The sequence below is a fragment of the Orycteropus afer genome, unplaced genomic scaffold, assembly GCF_000298275.1.
Source record: "Orycteropus afer afer isolate SDZICR_OR568_19922 unplaced genomic scaffold, OryAfe1.0 scaffold00035, whole genome shotgun sequence".
In the NCBI taxonomy this organism is placed as follows: Eukaryota; Metazoa; Chordata; class Mammalia; order Tubulidentata; family Orycteropodidae; genus Orycteropus; species Orycteropus afer.
In genome coordinates, this window is record NW_006921622.1 from 2104116 (window position 1) to 2118689 (window position 14574).

General features: G+C 38.6%; 1 protein-coding gene across 1 annotated transcript in view; it reads right to left on the reverse strand.

Moving 5' to 3' along the window:
• The window catches only part of TRDMT1 (tRNA aspartic acid methyltransferase 1), a 101244-nt gene that overhangs the window by 21653 nt on the left and 65017 nt on the right, over nt 1-14574 (reverse strand). Inside the window, exon 2 of the mRNA XM_007936331.2 lies at nt 13950-14059. Within this exon, the coding sequence (XP_007934522.1) occupies nt 13950-14059 (110 nt within the window). The remainder of the gene's footprint in view (nt 1-13949; nt 14060-14574) is intronic.

Below are 14574 nucleotides of genomic sequence, written 5' to 3' on the forward strand. Positions count from 1 at the left end.
GAAGGTTGGGCAATCCTACTTCCATAGTGATACTGCCTCGGAAACCCAAGGAGGGCTCGCTATGAGTCGGGGCCGACTCGACGGCACATAACAACAACAACAACATAGAATCACTGGAAGCTCTGGTAGCATAGTGCTTAAGGCACTTGACTGCTAACCAGAAGGCTGGCAGTTCAAACCCACCAGTCACTCCTCAGAAGGAAGAGGGGGCAATCTACTTCCATAGTGATACTGCCTTGGAAACCCAAGGAGGGGTCGCTATGAGTCGGGTCTGACTCGATGGCACATAACAACAGCAACATAGAATTGCAATGTGTCAGAATCAACCCAGTAGCAGTGGGTTTTGTTTTGAGTGTCAGTTCATAGTTTATTCAATATTCTCCACCACCACCATAATTCAGATGCATCAATTCTTCTTCAGTCTTCCTTATTTATATCCTTAGGCTTTCACATAGATGCAAGGCAATTGGAAATACCACGGCTTGGGTCTGAACCACTTTAGCCCTCAAGGTGACATCTTTGCTTTTTAATATTTTAAAGAGGTCTTTTGCAGGAAATTTCCCCGATGAAAAAAAAACAGCTACACATTAAAAACTTACTATTTTAAAGGACTCTTTTAAAAAGAGTGATGTTTTTAAAACAATACTGTCCAAATTATAGTGCAGTTATAAAAAGAAAAATCACTATATTGAACCATTCATAATTTAATTTATTTAACCTAACATTCTACATCAATGAGTATGTGTTGGAAATCAAGAAAATAGTTATGGAGATACATGACTTATTTATAATGATTTGTTATTTTAAAGCTAATAGAAATTTATTCTTTTTTCTATCAAATGGTCATGCAAGCTAATGAAAACATCTTTGCTTTCACAGAGCCATTAGATCAACAACTATTTAACACATGTTGATTAACAGTAACATTTGTCCCCTACCTACCTTATTCTTTTCTCAGAAAATTTCCTATTTTACATTTAATTTTCACTTAAACTTTTGAGTAAACTTGGTAAATCTTTTTTAAAATAGTAATTATTGACTATTTCATTGAATACTTAACCAAAGAGAACTGGTATTTTGACAATATTCACTTATCCAATCCAAAACCATGGTATGCTTTCCATTTTTCAAGTCTCTCTTGTCTCATGTGAGTCATGGAGACTGCTTGTTATTTGTAGATATTTTGACCATGCATGCTGCTGCTATAGGTTCTAGCTATATTCTAATTTTTTTTTTTAATATAGCAAAACTATTGGTTTTCATATTTTCGTAACCAGGTCCCTTATTAAATGCACTCACTCATTGTTTCTTATACTATTTTTAGTTCATTCCTTTGTGTTTTCCAGGTATATTACAGGATATATGTCTGTGTGTATCCTTTTGAATACTCATTAGCATTATATACTATATCTCTTGTGTAAGTTCATTACCTAACATATCTACAACAATATAAAATGACAGTAGTAATGGTGGATGTCCCTGACATGTTCATTATTTTAATGAGAATGCTCTGCAAGTTTTACCACTTACTAAGTTACTGGTTTTGGAAATACATTTATTACACACAAGCATTCACACAAATCCCCATTGGTGTCAAGTAGATTCTGAGTCATAGTGACCCTATAGAGCACAGTAGAACTTCCCCATAAGGTTTCCAAGGTTTTAATCTTTACAGATCATCACTTGTCTGTCATTTCGTCCAACTAGAATGGTTCATATGTTTCTATGATATTGGACTCATTGCCACCAGTATTGCCAATACCAGAAGGGTCCTCAGTGGTACACAGGTTTCAGCAGAGTTTCCAGATTGAGAAATACTAGGAAGAAGGACTTGGCAATATACTTCTGAAAAAACTGGCCAGTGAAAAGGTTATGGATTGCAGGAGAATATTGTTAGACATAGGGCCAGAAGATGAACCCCTCAGGTTAGAACATGACTGGGGAAGAGAGCTGCTTCCTCAAAGTAGAGTTGATCTTAATGACGTAAATGGAGTAAATCTCTTGATTTACCCCATTTGCTGATATGGCATGAGTCAAAACAAAAAGAAACAACTGGAAACCATTAACAGTTGAAACATGGAATATACAAAGTATGAATCTAGGAGAACTGGAAATTATCAAATGTCCCTAGGTATTAGAGAGCTGAAATGGACTAGTATTAGACATTTTTAATCAGACAATCAAATGGTCTACTACACCAAGAATGACAACTGAAGAATAGCACATTAATTGTCAAAAAGAACATTTCAAGATCTGTCCTAAAGTATAATACTGTCAGTGATAGAATAACCATACATATAAAAGGAAGATGAATTAATATGAATAAAATTCAAATTTATGCACCAACCATTAAAATCAAAGATGAACTGAAAATTTCTACCAAATTCTTCAATATGAACTTAATCAAACATGCAATCAAGATGCATTTATAATTACTGGTGGTTGGAAAGTGAAAGCTGGAAACGAAGAATTTGTAGTTGGAAAATAGCACTTTGGTGATAGAAAAACACTGGAGAATGTACAAGAGAATTTTGCAAGACCAATAACTTATTCATTCAAAATACTTTTTTCAACAATATAAACAAAGACTATAAACCTAGACTTCACCAGATGGGATATACAGGATTCAAATCAACTGTGTCTGCGGAAAATACAATGGAAAAGCTCAATATCATCACTCAGAACAAGGCCAGATGCTGACTACAGAACAGACCATCCATTACTCAACTCCCAGTTCAAGCTGAAGTTGAAAAAATTAAAACAAGTCCACAAAAGCCAAAGTACTGTCAAACTATTATATCTTGGTTATATCCTGCCTGAAGGTAAAGACCTATCAAAAATATACAATGCACTGAATACCAATGACTGAGACCAGACGACTTGTGTTATGACACTAGAATATCATACATGAAGACAGCAAAATGTCATTAAAAAGAGTAGGAAGATGGAGGAATGGGCAGGCAAGCTACACAGACTCTCTTCAACAAAGAAATGGGAAACCAATTCAAACAGATACAGAAGATATCTGGAGCCCTGAGTTTTTAAAGGAAGTATAAAGAAGTAGATTAATTACCAATTAGTAGAAGAACCTAAATGAAAACAATGAATAAGGAGAAAAATGGAGCTGCAGACTATTGGCTACGCTGATGGCACAGCCATTTTGAATATTTACAAGTGGCATTAACATCTGGACAGCAACCTAAGAATTGGCCCTGTTTGCCAAGTACTGCATGGAAAACTGCACTTGTGGCTGATAACTAGAAAGGAAAACAGCAAATGAAGAGACAAAACTGAGTGGTGAACTTTCAGCGGTCCTGAGAGCACAGTGATTCTGAATATTTGCAAGCAGCGTTCTGATCCCAGTGACCTAAGAATAATAGGCTCCTCTTGCCAAGGATGGCACAGGCTGGAAACTAACAACTGGAAAGGTAAGATATTCCCCTTGTTATTTTTATACACCACATTCTCTTGGTGAACAGAGTGGCCATCCCCCACCTCCACCCACCTCCAGGTCTGACAGGAAATCCATCCAGTCTGTGTGCCCTGTACCACCCCCATCAGATTTATTTTTGTTTATTTTGAAAGTATTCTTTTTTTCCCCCTTTTTATTATTTTTGCTTTTTTTTTTCCCTTCCATGGTTCTTATTTGTATTTATTTTCCCTCTATTCTCTTTTCCTGCTACGCACACTTTTTTTCTTTCTTTTGTTTCTTCCCATCCCTTGTTTTTTTCTTTTTGAAGTATTCTCATTTTTTATTTATTATTTTCACTCTTGCTCTCCTCTCTTATTTGCCCATCCTCAGAGAGTCTGGAGTTTTCCCTCTCTTTTTCTATTTATATTCCTTTTGTTTTTGTAAAGTATGTCTTTAAATATTTATCCTTATTTATTGCCTTTCTTCTTTTTTGCAATTTTTCTTCTTTGTTTATGGAATTTATGTTTTTGTCCTCTTGTTTTTATTGTTTTGGTGGATTTTTGATTGTCTTGTTTGTCTAATTAAGTGTGAGACAGCAACTATGCCCCTATAACCCAATCATACCCACACCTCCAGCTGCCCCACCTACTGAGTAAAGGCCACTGATTGCTTCTGCACCAACTCACCAATGATAGATGACACCCAATACCAACCTAACTCAACTTTAACTGCTCTTCACAAACAGTTAACAGGGATCTGTGCACATACTCTCATTTTCTATCACACCCACTAGGAGACAGGTGGTGAGTGCCTAAATGCTGTCAACTAGCAAAGAGAGGAGCACAATACTCTGCTTACTAGGATATACCAAAAGAAAAGAAAGAAAAAAAAAATCTTGGGCAAATCACACCAATGTACAATCATCAATGCAATAAATACAACGATGTCACAATGTCTCAGGGACAACAGACCACTGCAGTCCACAAAAAGAAGCAAGATAAAGTAGTAGAAACAAGGGACCAGGACATAGACCAAGAAAACTTCTGTGAGGAAGAAATAGCATAGAACTCCCTGATAATGAATTCAAAAGTACTATATTTAGGTACCTTCAATGGATTGAGGGACAGCTCAAAGAAACCTGACAAAGTTAGGGAAAACACCAACAAAATCATAGAACAATTTAGGAAAACAATACAAGAACAAGCTGGCAAAATAAAGTGAAAATTAGAAATGATACAAAATCCACAAATGGAAATTCAGAAGATTAATACCAATATTTCAGAAATAGATAACACACTCAATGAGCAAAAGAATAGAATTGCATCAATGGAAGACAGAATTAGTGAGACAGAAGAAAAATACCACAACACTACTTTGTTAAGGGATCAAAAGCAAATGAAGAAAGCATAAGATTAATGTAAGATGTCATCAAGAGGAATAATCTACATGTAATCAAAATTCCAGGACAGGAAGAGACAAATGAAACCACAGACAAAGCTGTCAAAGATTTGTTGGAAGAGAATTTCCTTAATATGATCAAAGACAAGAATATATCAATTCAAGAAGCTCAACCCCAAACAGGAGAGACCCAAAGGAAAATCACTAAGACATATATATCATCATAAAACTCACCAAAACCAAAAACAAAGAAAGAATCCTGGAAGCAGCACAGGAAAAAGGATAAGTTACCTACAAAGGGCAATTAATAAGACTGCGCTCTGATTTCTTGGCAGAAACCATGCAGGCAAGAAGGCAATGGGATGATATACATAAAACCCTGGGGTGGGAGGGAACCTCCAACCAAGAGTTACACACCTAGCAAAAGTGTTGCTAAAATATGATGGTGAAATTAGGAGATTTCCAGATAAGCAGACATTAAAAATAATTTGTCAAAACCAGACCAACCATACAAGAGATGCTAAAGGGAGTCCTTTGGATAAAGAACCAACAACAGCAAACATCAACAAATGATGACATAACCCAGAAACCAATCCAGTTATGGAAGTATCCAAAGTAAAATAAGCTTACAAGACTACAAACAGGGAACAAGAGACATCAATTGGTAAAAGAGGACAACTAAAAACCAAAAAAAAGAAAGAAATAGGGTAGTTATAATTTCTAAATGGTGAGGAAGTCAAGACAATTGAGAGACAGAAAAGACTATTCTAAACTTTGGAAGAAAACAACATCATGGGGAAACCTCAAAGAAAAATACTAAAATTTCTCATCAAAATTAAAAAGAGGACAAGCACAAATATTTAGCAAATACTAAAACAACAGCAAAGAAGGAAATGATAACATGATTCATAAATAAAACGATCTCAGCACAAAAATTATATGGAACAAAGAAATAAGAAATAACACAAAAAAACACATAACAAAATGACATCAATAAATTCATATTTGATGATAATTATGCTGATAGTAAATGGATTAAATGCACCATTCAAGAGACAGAGAGCTGCACACTGGATAAGAAAACATAACCTACCGAGAGATACACCTTAGAGACAAAGACAAAAGTAGTCTACAAATCAAAGGTTGGAAAAAGGTATATCAAGCAAATGACAATCAAAAAAGGAGGAGTGGCAATATTAATTTTGGGAAAAAACAGACATTAAGAAAAAAACCACCATAAGACACAAAGAAGGACATAATATAAAGAATAAAGGATCAATTGAACAAGAGGACACAACCATAATAAATATTTTCACACCCAATGAAAGAGCCCTAAAATACAAAGTGAACGGCTATATGCATGGCTCGAAGTACTGCCCATTGGGAGGATTTCTCTTCACACTGTCCTTTAAGGAAGTCCCGGAAAGGGGCTGCAGTGCTGCTGCTGTCCACTTTCGAGTGGTGCCTGCATATCACACAGAACCATCTGTAAACCAGGCACGAGTTTTCTCTTCCTCAGTCAACTGATCATAAGGAACTCCCCATGAGGTCATAGGTGCAGAGTGGGACGAGGAAGGTAATGAGACTGGAGTGGAGACCACAGGCATTTGGGCCACTTCCTCATGCAACTTACTTGTGCCTTCAGGTCCTGCTCAAGCCCGATATCTGATGTACCACTTCTATTTAATGCTGGAGTGCTGCTGTGCACGTCCAACTTTATGACTCTGTGGGTCAGACAACACCCAGTTCATCATGGGCAGCTCAGGCCTCATGGGACTTGGTGGCCCATCGTTAGGCGTTCAGTCTCTACTAAAGCCCAGTAACAAGCCAAAAGCTGTTTCTCAAAAGGAGAGCAGTTATCTGCTGAGGATGGCAGGGCTTTACTCTAAAACCCCAAGGGTCTGTGTTGCAATTCACCAATAGGGACCTGCCAAAGGCTCCAAACAGCATCTCTATCTACTGCAGACACTTCAAGCACCATTGGATCAGCCAGATCATATCGTCCAAGTGGCAGAGTAGCCTGCACGGCAGCCTGAACCTGTTGCAGGGCCTTCTGTTGCTCTGGACCCCACTCGAAACTAGCAGCTTTTCGAGTCACTGGATAAATAGGCCGCAGCAACACACCCAAATGAGGGATATGTTGCCTCCAAAATCCAAAGAGACCCACCAGACATCGTGCCTCCTTTTCAGTTGTGGGGGAAGCCAGATACAATAACTTATCCTTCACTTTTGTAGGAATATCTCAACATGCCCCACACCATTGGACCCCTAGAAATTTCCTTGAGGTGGAAGGTGCCTGAACTTTCATTGGGTTAATTTCCCTACCTCTAGCACACATATGTCTCACTAGTAAGTCTAGAGTCATCAATACTTCTTCTTTACTAGGTCCAATCAGCATAATGTCATCAATATAATGGACCAGTGTGATGTCTTGTGGAAGCGAAAGGTGATCAAGATCCCTATGGACTAAATTATGACATAGTGCTGGGGAGTTGATATACCCCTGAGGAAGGACTGTAAAAGTATACTGTTGGTCTTGCCAGCTGAAGACAAACTGCTTCTGATGGTCTTTTGAAATTGGTATTGAGAAAAAGGCACTGGCCAGATCAATAGCTGCATACCAAGTACCAGGAGATGTACTAATTTGCTCAAGCAATGAAACCACATCAGGAACAGCAGCTGCAATTGGAGTCACCACCTGATTAAGTTTACAATAATCTACTGTCATTCTCCAAGACCCATCTGTTTTTTGCACAGGCCAAATAGGTGAATTAAATGGGGATGTGGTGGGAATCACCATCCCTGCATCCTTCAAGTCTTTGATGGTGGCAGTAATCTCTGCAACCCCTCCAAGGATGTGGTACTGCTTTTGGTTTACTATTTTTGTAGATAGTAAACCAAATGGCTTCCACTTGGCTTTTCCTACTATAATAGCCCTTACTCCACATGTCAGGGACCAAATGTGGGAATTCTGCCAATTGCTGAGTACATATATTCCAATTTTATGCATTTTGGCACTGGGGAAATCACTACAGAATGGGTTCGGGGACCCACTGGACCCACTGTGAGATGCACCTCAGCTAAGACTCCATCAATAACCTGACCTCCATATGCCTCCACTCTGACTGGTGGGCCACAATGATGCTCTGGGTCTCCTGGAATTAGTGTCAATTCAGAGCCAGTGTCCAGTAATCCCCAAAAAGTCTGATTATTTCCTTTTCCCCAATGAACAATCACTCTCGTAAAAGGCCTCAGATCCCTTTGGGGAAGGCTAGGAGAAAGACTGACATTATAGATTTTTGGCAATGTAATGGGGTCCTTCCTCAAAGTGACCTGGCCTCCCCTTCATTCAAGGGGTTGTGGGTTTGTAAACTGACTCAAGTCTGGGAATTGATTGAGAGGTCATGACTCTGTATTCTAGCGATTCAATCTAGGTTGCTTTTCACGTGACCTAGAATTCTTCTGTCTATACAGATCAAGTAAATATTTAGTAGGCTTGCCATGTATTTCACTACTAGGAACACCATGAGCAAGTAGCCAATGCCATAATCCACACGTGTCAGACTATTCCGATTAATGTTCCGACTCTACTGTCCATTATGGTAACCACTCCCACCTTACCTTTTTCGATTAACTGCTGCCACTTGGCCCCTACTACCACGGGGTCCAATCAGCCCCATTGTAGTTAAGTGTCTTAGTTCAATTAGGGCAGTTCCCACCATCAAATCAGGTTTATATAAAATAGCAATCACAGCAGTCTTCAAAGATGCTGGAGCTCCCTTCACAAATTTATTCCTCATGGTATGGATGAAAGGCATGTCTTCTGGAATCTCCATTTCTGGCTCTAAGGGTCTAATCTGATACATCCATTCTAACAGGACAATTTCCCTAAGCCTCTAGATACCTTCTTCTACATTATACCAAAGCAGGTCTGGTACTTCAACTTGCCTTAAGGTAGGCCACCGCATAATATATGCCTCAGTAAGCCAACCAAATAAACTCTTAGATCCTTTCCTAACCTCTCCAGCTGAGATACTGAATGAAGAATCCATACTTAGTGGGCCTAAATCAATAAACTCAGACTGATCCAATCTTACATTCCTTACACCATTATCCCACACCCTCAGTAGCCATTCCCATATATATTCTCCAGGTTTCTGTCTGTACATGATAGCAAAATCAAGTAGGTCTTTTCAGGTATAATGTACCACCTCCTCAGTCACACTTTGTATTTCACCTTTTGGGGCTTGCTTGGACTTAACTTTAGTTACAGGTCTAGCAGCAACAATGGGTTGTTGAGGCAGTTCCTGAGAGCATTCAGGAATGTCTTCCCTGTCCTATGCCTCAGGCAATGATCCAGCAGGACCAGTTTGGCTAGTCCCATCAAACTGAGGGGGAGGAGATAACGGTTTTACAATAATCCGTTCAGATGGGAGGGATTCAACAGAATTTACAGGCTCCATATCCTGATCTTCCTGATTATCTGTCCATATGGCCCCATTCCAGGTTTCAGGATCCCATTTTTTTCCAATCAATGCCCTCACTTTAATGTCAGACACCGTTCTGGGTTGGCAATTTAACTGGTGTTGTACTTCAGCCACCCTTACAATATGACTCTGGATTTGTTTTTCAGCGATATCCGCTCTGTTACTAGAAGATATAAGGCTTTCTTTCAGAGCATATGGTGCTTAATCCAAGACTCAGCATCTCTGAGCTCATCTCGCTCTTTCACCCTTTGTCTGGTGTAAGTAGAACCAACCAACCAACTTTCTTACACTCCTCATTCTGACAAAATTGCAGAAAAGTATCAAGTATCTGATCACCCAGAACATCACTTCTCACAAGCACTTGATCTATTGGTGGTGCTATTTTGTGTATTAATTTTGCCACCTCATGTCACGGATTAGCAGCGCTCCCTTTACTAACAGACACAGGGTTGCTAGTGTCTTTAAGAGTAATCAAACTGGAGAACCAATCTAGGAAGCCCATCCTTATGATTTTGTCTCTCTAGAACCACAGCCGGTATCAAATGTATTAGACTAGGCTCTCTGGAGAAACAAAAACCAGCAAAGCTTATATATATATATATATATATAGAGAGAGAGAGAGAGAGAGAGAGAGAGAAAGAAATTTATCTTAGGAAAATGGCTCACACACACATAGAAGCCAGCAAGTCCAAAGTTCCTGGATCGAACGTCAAGCTGGAGGCTTTTTCCGGCTCCCGCAACTGCAGGGGCCAAGGAGCTCAAGGCTGGCAGGCAATACACCAGCTGTTGACCCCAATGAATGATGAATTCATGATCTCCAGGCCAAACAGTGAACTGCTCACTCACGGACAGTTGGAGGCAGCACAACAGAATCCCGATCCACAGAAGAATGTTTCTCTTCCCAGGATGTCCCTGGATATACTGGAAGCAGGCCACACCCCTAGGGAAACTCCCCTTCAACAGACTGGCCACTCAGAACACAGTCATCTAATCCCATCATGGGAACAACCACACAGAACTGAGGTCCAGCCAAGTTGACACACAGCGCCAACTATCACAACATCTCTTAGTGCTACCATGCCCTATGATTAAGGTCAATGGAAAATTACAGCAATCCAATTCTGATATGACTGCTAATGGCCCAGACCCTTCAGGAATGAAGGTTTGGGTCACCCCACCAGGCAAAGAACCACGACCAGCTGAGGTGCCTGCTGAGGGAAAGGGAAATACAGAATGGGTGGTGGAAGAAGGTAGTTCTGAATATCAGCTACGACCACGTGACCAGCTGCAGAAATGAGGACTGTGATTGTTTTATTTCTTCATTGTATATGTGCATCAAATATTTTTGTTTCCTTCTGTTATAAACTGTGAAATGTAAATATGGTTAATGCATTTTGGTTGTATGTGTGTTAGCGTATCATGTTAGGTGCAAATATGACTTTATAATTGTCCTTATTTAGAGATTATATATGGTTAAGAAGATATGTACAACTGCCATGTTGAGAAGGGGTGGACTGTGATAGTTGGAGCTGTGTGTCAACTTGGCTGGACACAATTCTGTGTGGTTTAAGCTGTTGTGATGTGGTTATCCCATGATGGGATCAGATGATTATGCTCTGTTGAAAGGGAGTTTCCCTAGAGGTATGGCCTGCTTCCAGTATATTTACGGACATTCCAGGAAAAGAGACATTCTTCTGTGGATCATGATTCTGTTGTGCTGCCTACAACTGTCAGTGAGTGAACAATCTACCATTTGGCCTGGAGATCTTGGACTTGTCATTCGTTGGAGTCAACAGCCAGTGTACTGCCTGCCAGCCTTGAGCTCCTCAGCCCCTGTGGCTGCAAGAGTCGGGAAAAGCCTCTAGCTTGACATTTGATCCAGGAAGTTTGGCCTTGCTAGCTTCTGTAAGTGTGTGAGCCATTTTCCTAAGATAAATTTCTCTATATATACATGTATATATAAGCTTTATTGGTTTTGTTTCTCTAGAGAACCCAGTCTAACACATAGGGCTTCCAAGGCTATAATCTTTATAGAAGCTGAATGCCACATCTTTCTCCCAGGGAGTGGGTGGTGGGTTCAAACCACAAACCTTTGGTTAGAGGATGAGCACTTAACCACTACACTGAAACTTCTGATATTCTTTGTTAGAATTTGCTTAGCATGTTCTTACCTATTTCTAGGCAACATATGTTGTTCATTAAATAGTGCTCATGAATTAATACACTAATATTTCAGAATACCTACAATTGCATTTTTATGCATGCATTAGTCTTAAAATTAGCATAGCATGCTTACAAAAATAACTGGATATGGGGGTGGGGGTGGGGTGGCTGGCAAGAAAACATAGAATGTATGTCATCTGCATAAAAATAGGGTATATCCCAGGCATTGTACCAGGTCAGGGGATACAACAATGAAAAAAATCAGATAATGTTTCTGCCCTCCAGAAGTCTGTATTTTGTTGTTGTTGTTGTTATGTGCTGTCAAGTCAGACCTAACTCATAGCGACCCCTCCTCAGGTTTCCCAGACAGTATCACTAATTTCCTATCTTCTATCTAGATAAATCACTTATATTAGTGTTATTACTGGTTATCTTTATACCACTAAGTAATGATTTAAAAATCTATAACTTATCTTCAATAGATATATTTTGGTCTCATTTCCCCTTTCTACGCCAGTAACATTATTTATACATCGTTAAGATTTACAATATTTATATTCTGCTTCTTTCTGTGTCTTTCCTATCTAACAAGCTAACTATTTACTCAACCCAACCGGCAACTTTCCCCTGCACTCAGTTCAAGCCTCTGCAGCCAGCTTTTTTGCCTTTGTTCTCAGCCCACCTTTGCACTCAGCCACTCCTTCCCGCCTGTGCAAAGGCAGGATTTACAGACTCGCTAATGATTGGCCCTTTTGAAACAGATATTCTACCTCCTTCATTAAATTCCTACGTAAGTCCCATGTGGCTATGGCATAAGGGTTGATGCCACCTTTGGTCTCAGCCCATTTGCCAGACGGATGATTCAATAAAACTTATTTTTTTAACAATTCACATTGGCCTGGTTCCTCTTGGCATTGGCTACCGAGCACTTTCTTCATTCCTGGGTTCTCATTTGATTCCTATCTTGCTTAATTAGACTTGGTAACCAGTCTTTTTTTTTTTTTTTTTCCCAAGAAAGGTTCACGAATGTTATATTCCATGAGTTATTGCACTTTTTCAGAAAATTTTTCATCTTTTATATATCTTTTAATAATCTTTGTTTCACATCTATTGTTATTGTTTTCATCTTCAGAAGCACTAATTATATAGATCACAATTTGCTCCGGGAGCTATCATTTACTCAGCAACACTTAGATCAGCATTCATTCCAATTTATTTTGGTTTATTTTCATCAAACTCCACCCTTCACGACCCTTTGTTAGCACTGCCTGTTTTACTTTTAGCTACTTTAAGGTTGGGCAATCCTACTTCCGTAGTGATGCTGCCTCGGAAACCCAAGGAGGGGTCGCTATGAGTCGGGGCCGACTCGACGGCACATAACAACAACAACAACAACTTCTAATATAATTTCCACTTCTATAGTGATTGTATTAGGCTCTTCTGGCTTTTTCCAGAACTCTCACACTTACCATTTTACATACAGAGTTAAATATTTCTTTTGAGTTCATCACTGGTGAAGTAGTCTCTTTAATTTTGACAAGCGCCCTAAAATAGGAAGCAAGTAATAGCTAATGACTGCCTCCTTTGTTTTTCCCATGTGCTATAAGGCACATGGATATTAATTTCTTTTAAGTTTCTTTGAAACATTAATATTTATTCATTAGTAATGAGCATGAGATCATTATGACATACTTCAATCTGATTTTTGTTACTTAGCACATGATGTTAACTCTTTTTCTTAACTTTTTATTTTGATTAGGATGAACGTTTAAAGAACAAATTGGTTTTCCATTCAACAATTCATACACATTTTGTTTAACCACACTGACTGCAATCTCTACAATGGAACAGCACTCTTGAACTTCCTCCCTGCGTTTACCATTTCTGTTCATCCTTCTTTCCTATCCCTTCCCACCTTCAAAGCTTTATTTGTGGACAAATGCTGACGTTTTGATTTTTTTAGGGTTGACTGCTCTAAGAAGTGCTTATCTTCCTGGTGAGAGTGATCACTTTATAGGCCTGTCTATTGTTTGGCTGAAAGTTGAGCCAAGGAGGTGAGGTCACTCCCAAGTCTGAAGGGTTTTTAAAGGCCATTGTCTTGGGAGTTGAGTATTAATTAAAAGTAAAGAACTAAACAAAATTTAATGTCACTACAGAACCAAGCATTTCGAATTTAAGCATTTTTTTTACATTTCAGTTCTTTCTCTTAGAGACTAACATACTTTTCTCTCTCTAAAGCTGGAAGTTTGAAAAATAAAAAAGACAAAAGAAGTAGCATTCTTTCTTTTGATTAAATAAAAAATGTTAATTTCCCTCTCGTAAACATTCTCTCTCTCTCTGTCTCTCTCTCTCTCACACACACACACACACACACACACAAACACACATGACCCTGTCTTCTAATTAAGACATCAGAAACTAGTATTGTGCAAGGTTTTTCCATCACATTTTCCTTTATATTTATTAAAATAAAAATAATCATTACTCACTTCAATTGTCTTGGCCAGTAACAGTGTGTGAGGAAAATTATATTTGTACACTTCATTAGCGACAGTGTTTACATCAATGGCAGCCACCACATGTGCTGGTACACAGCTTTCTGTAATGAAAAATGGAATTATTTTTAAAAAGAAAAAACTCCTTAACATCAGTTTGTTCATTATAGAAAGAAGACTAAATGGCAGAATTTTGTAGTACATGTCCTCACTTCCTCAATTATTTAGTCTGTCAATTATCTAGAATGACAACAGAAGTCCAGGTCAGGAGGAGCTAGGCATGAAGTGCAATATGTGAATATGAACTTCTGGTTCAACTCTCCCACAGCACCCAAGCCTAAAAATAAAACTCACATGTTTATTTTAATCATTGTATCTTATATTTGTATTCCTCCATCTATTAAGATACATTTAAGAGTTGAAAGTTTTCCCAAGTTAAAGTAAAAATAGGAAAGTAAACTACATTCTTACAAATTATATCACTTGAAACTTGATTTAAATCAGTTAACTACGGTCTGGCCCTCACCCTACAAACCTGCTTCCAAATACCACTGAAAATGTTTTTAGGTAACTGTTTATATATATATATATATATATATATATATATATATATATATAT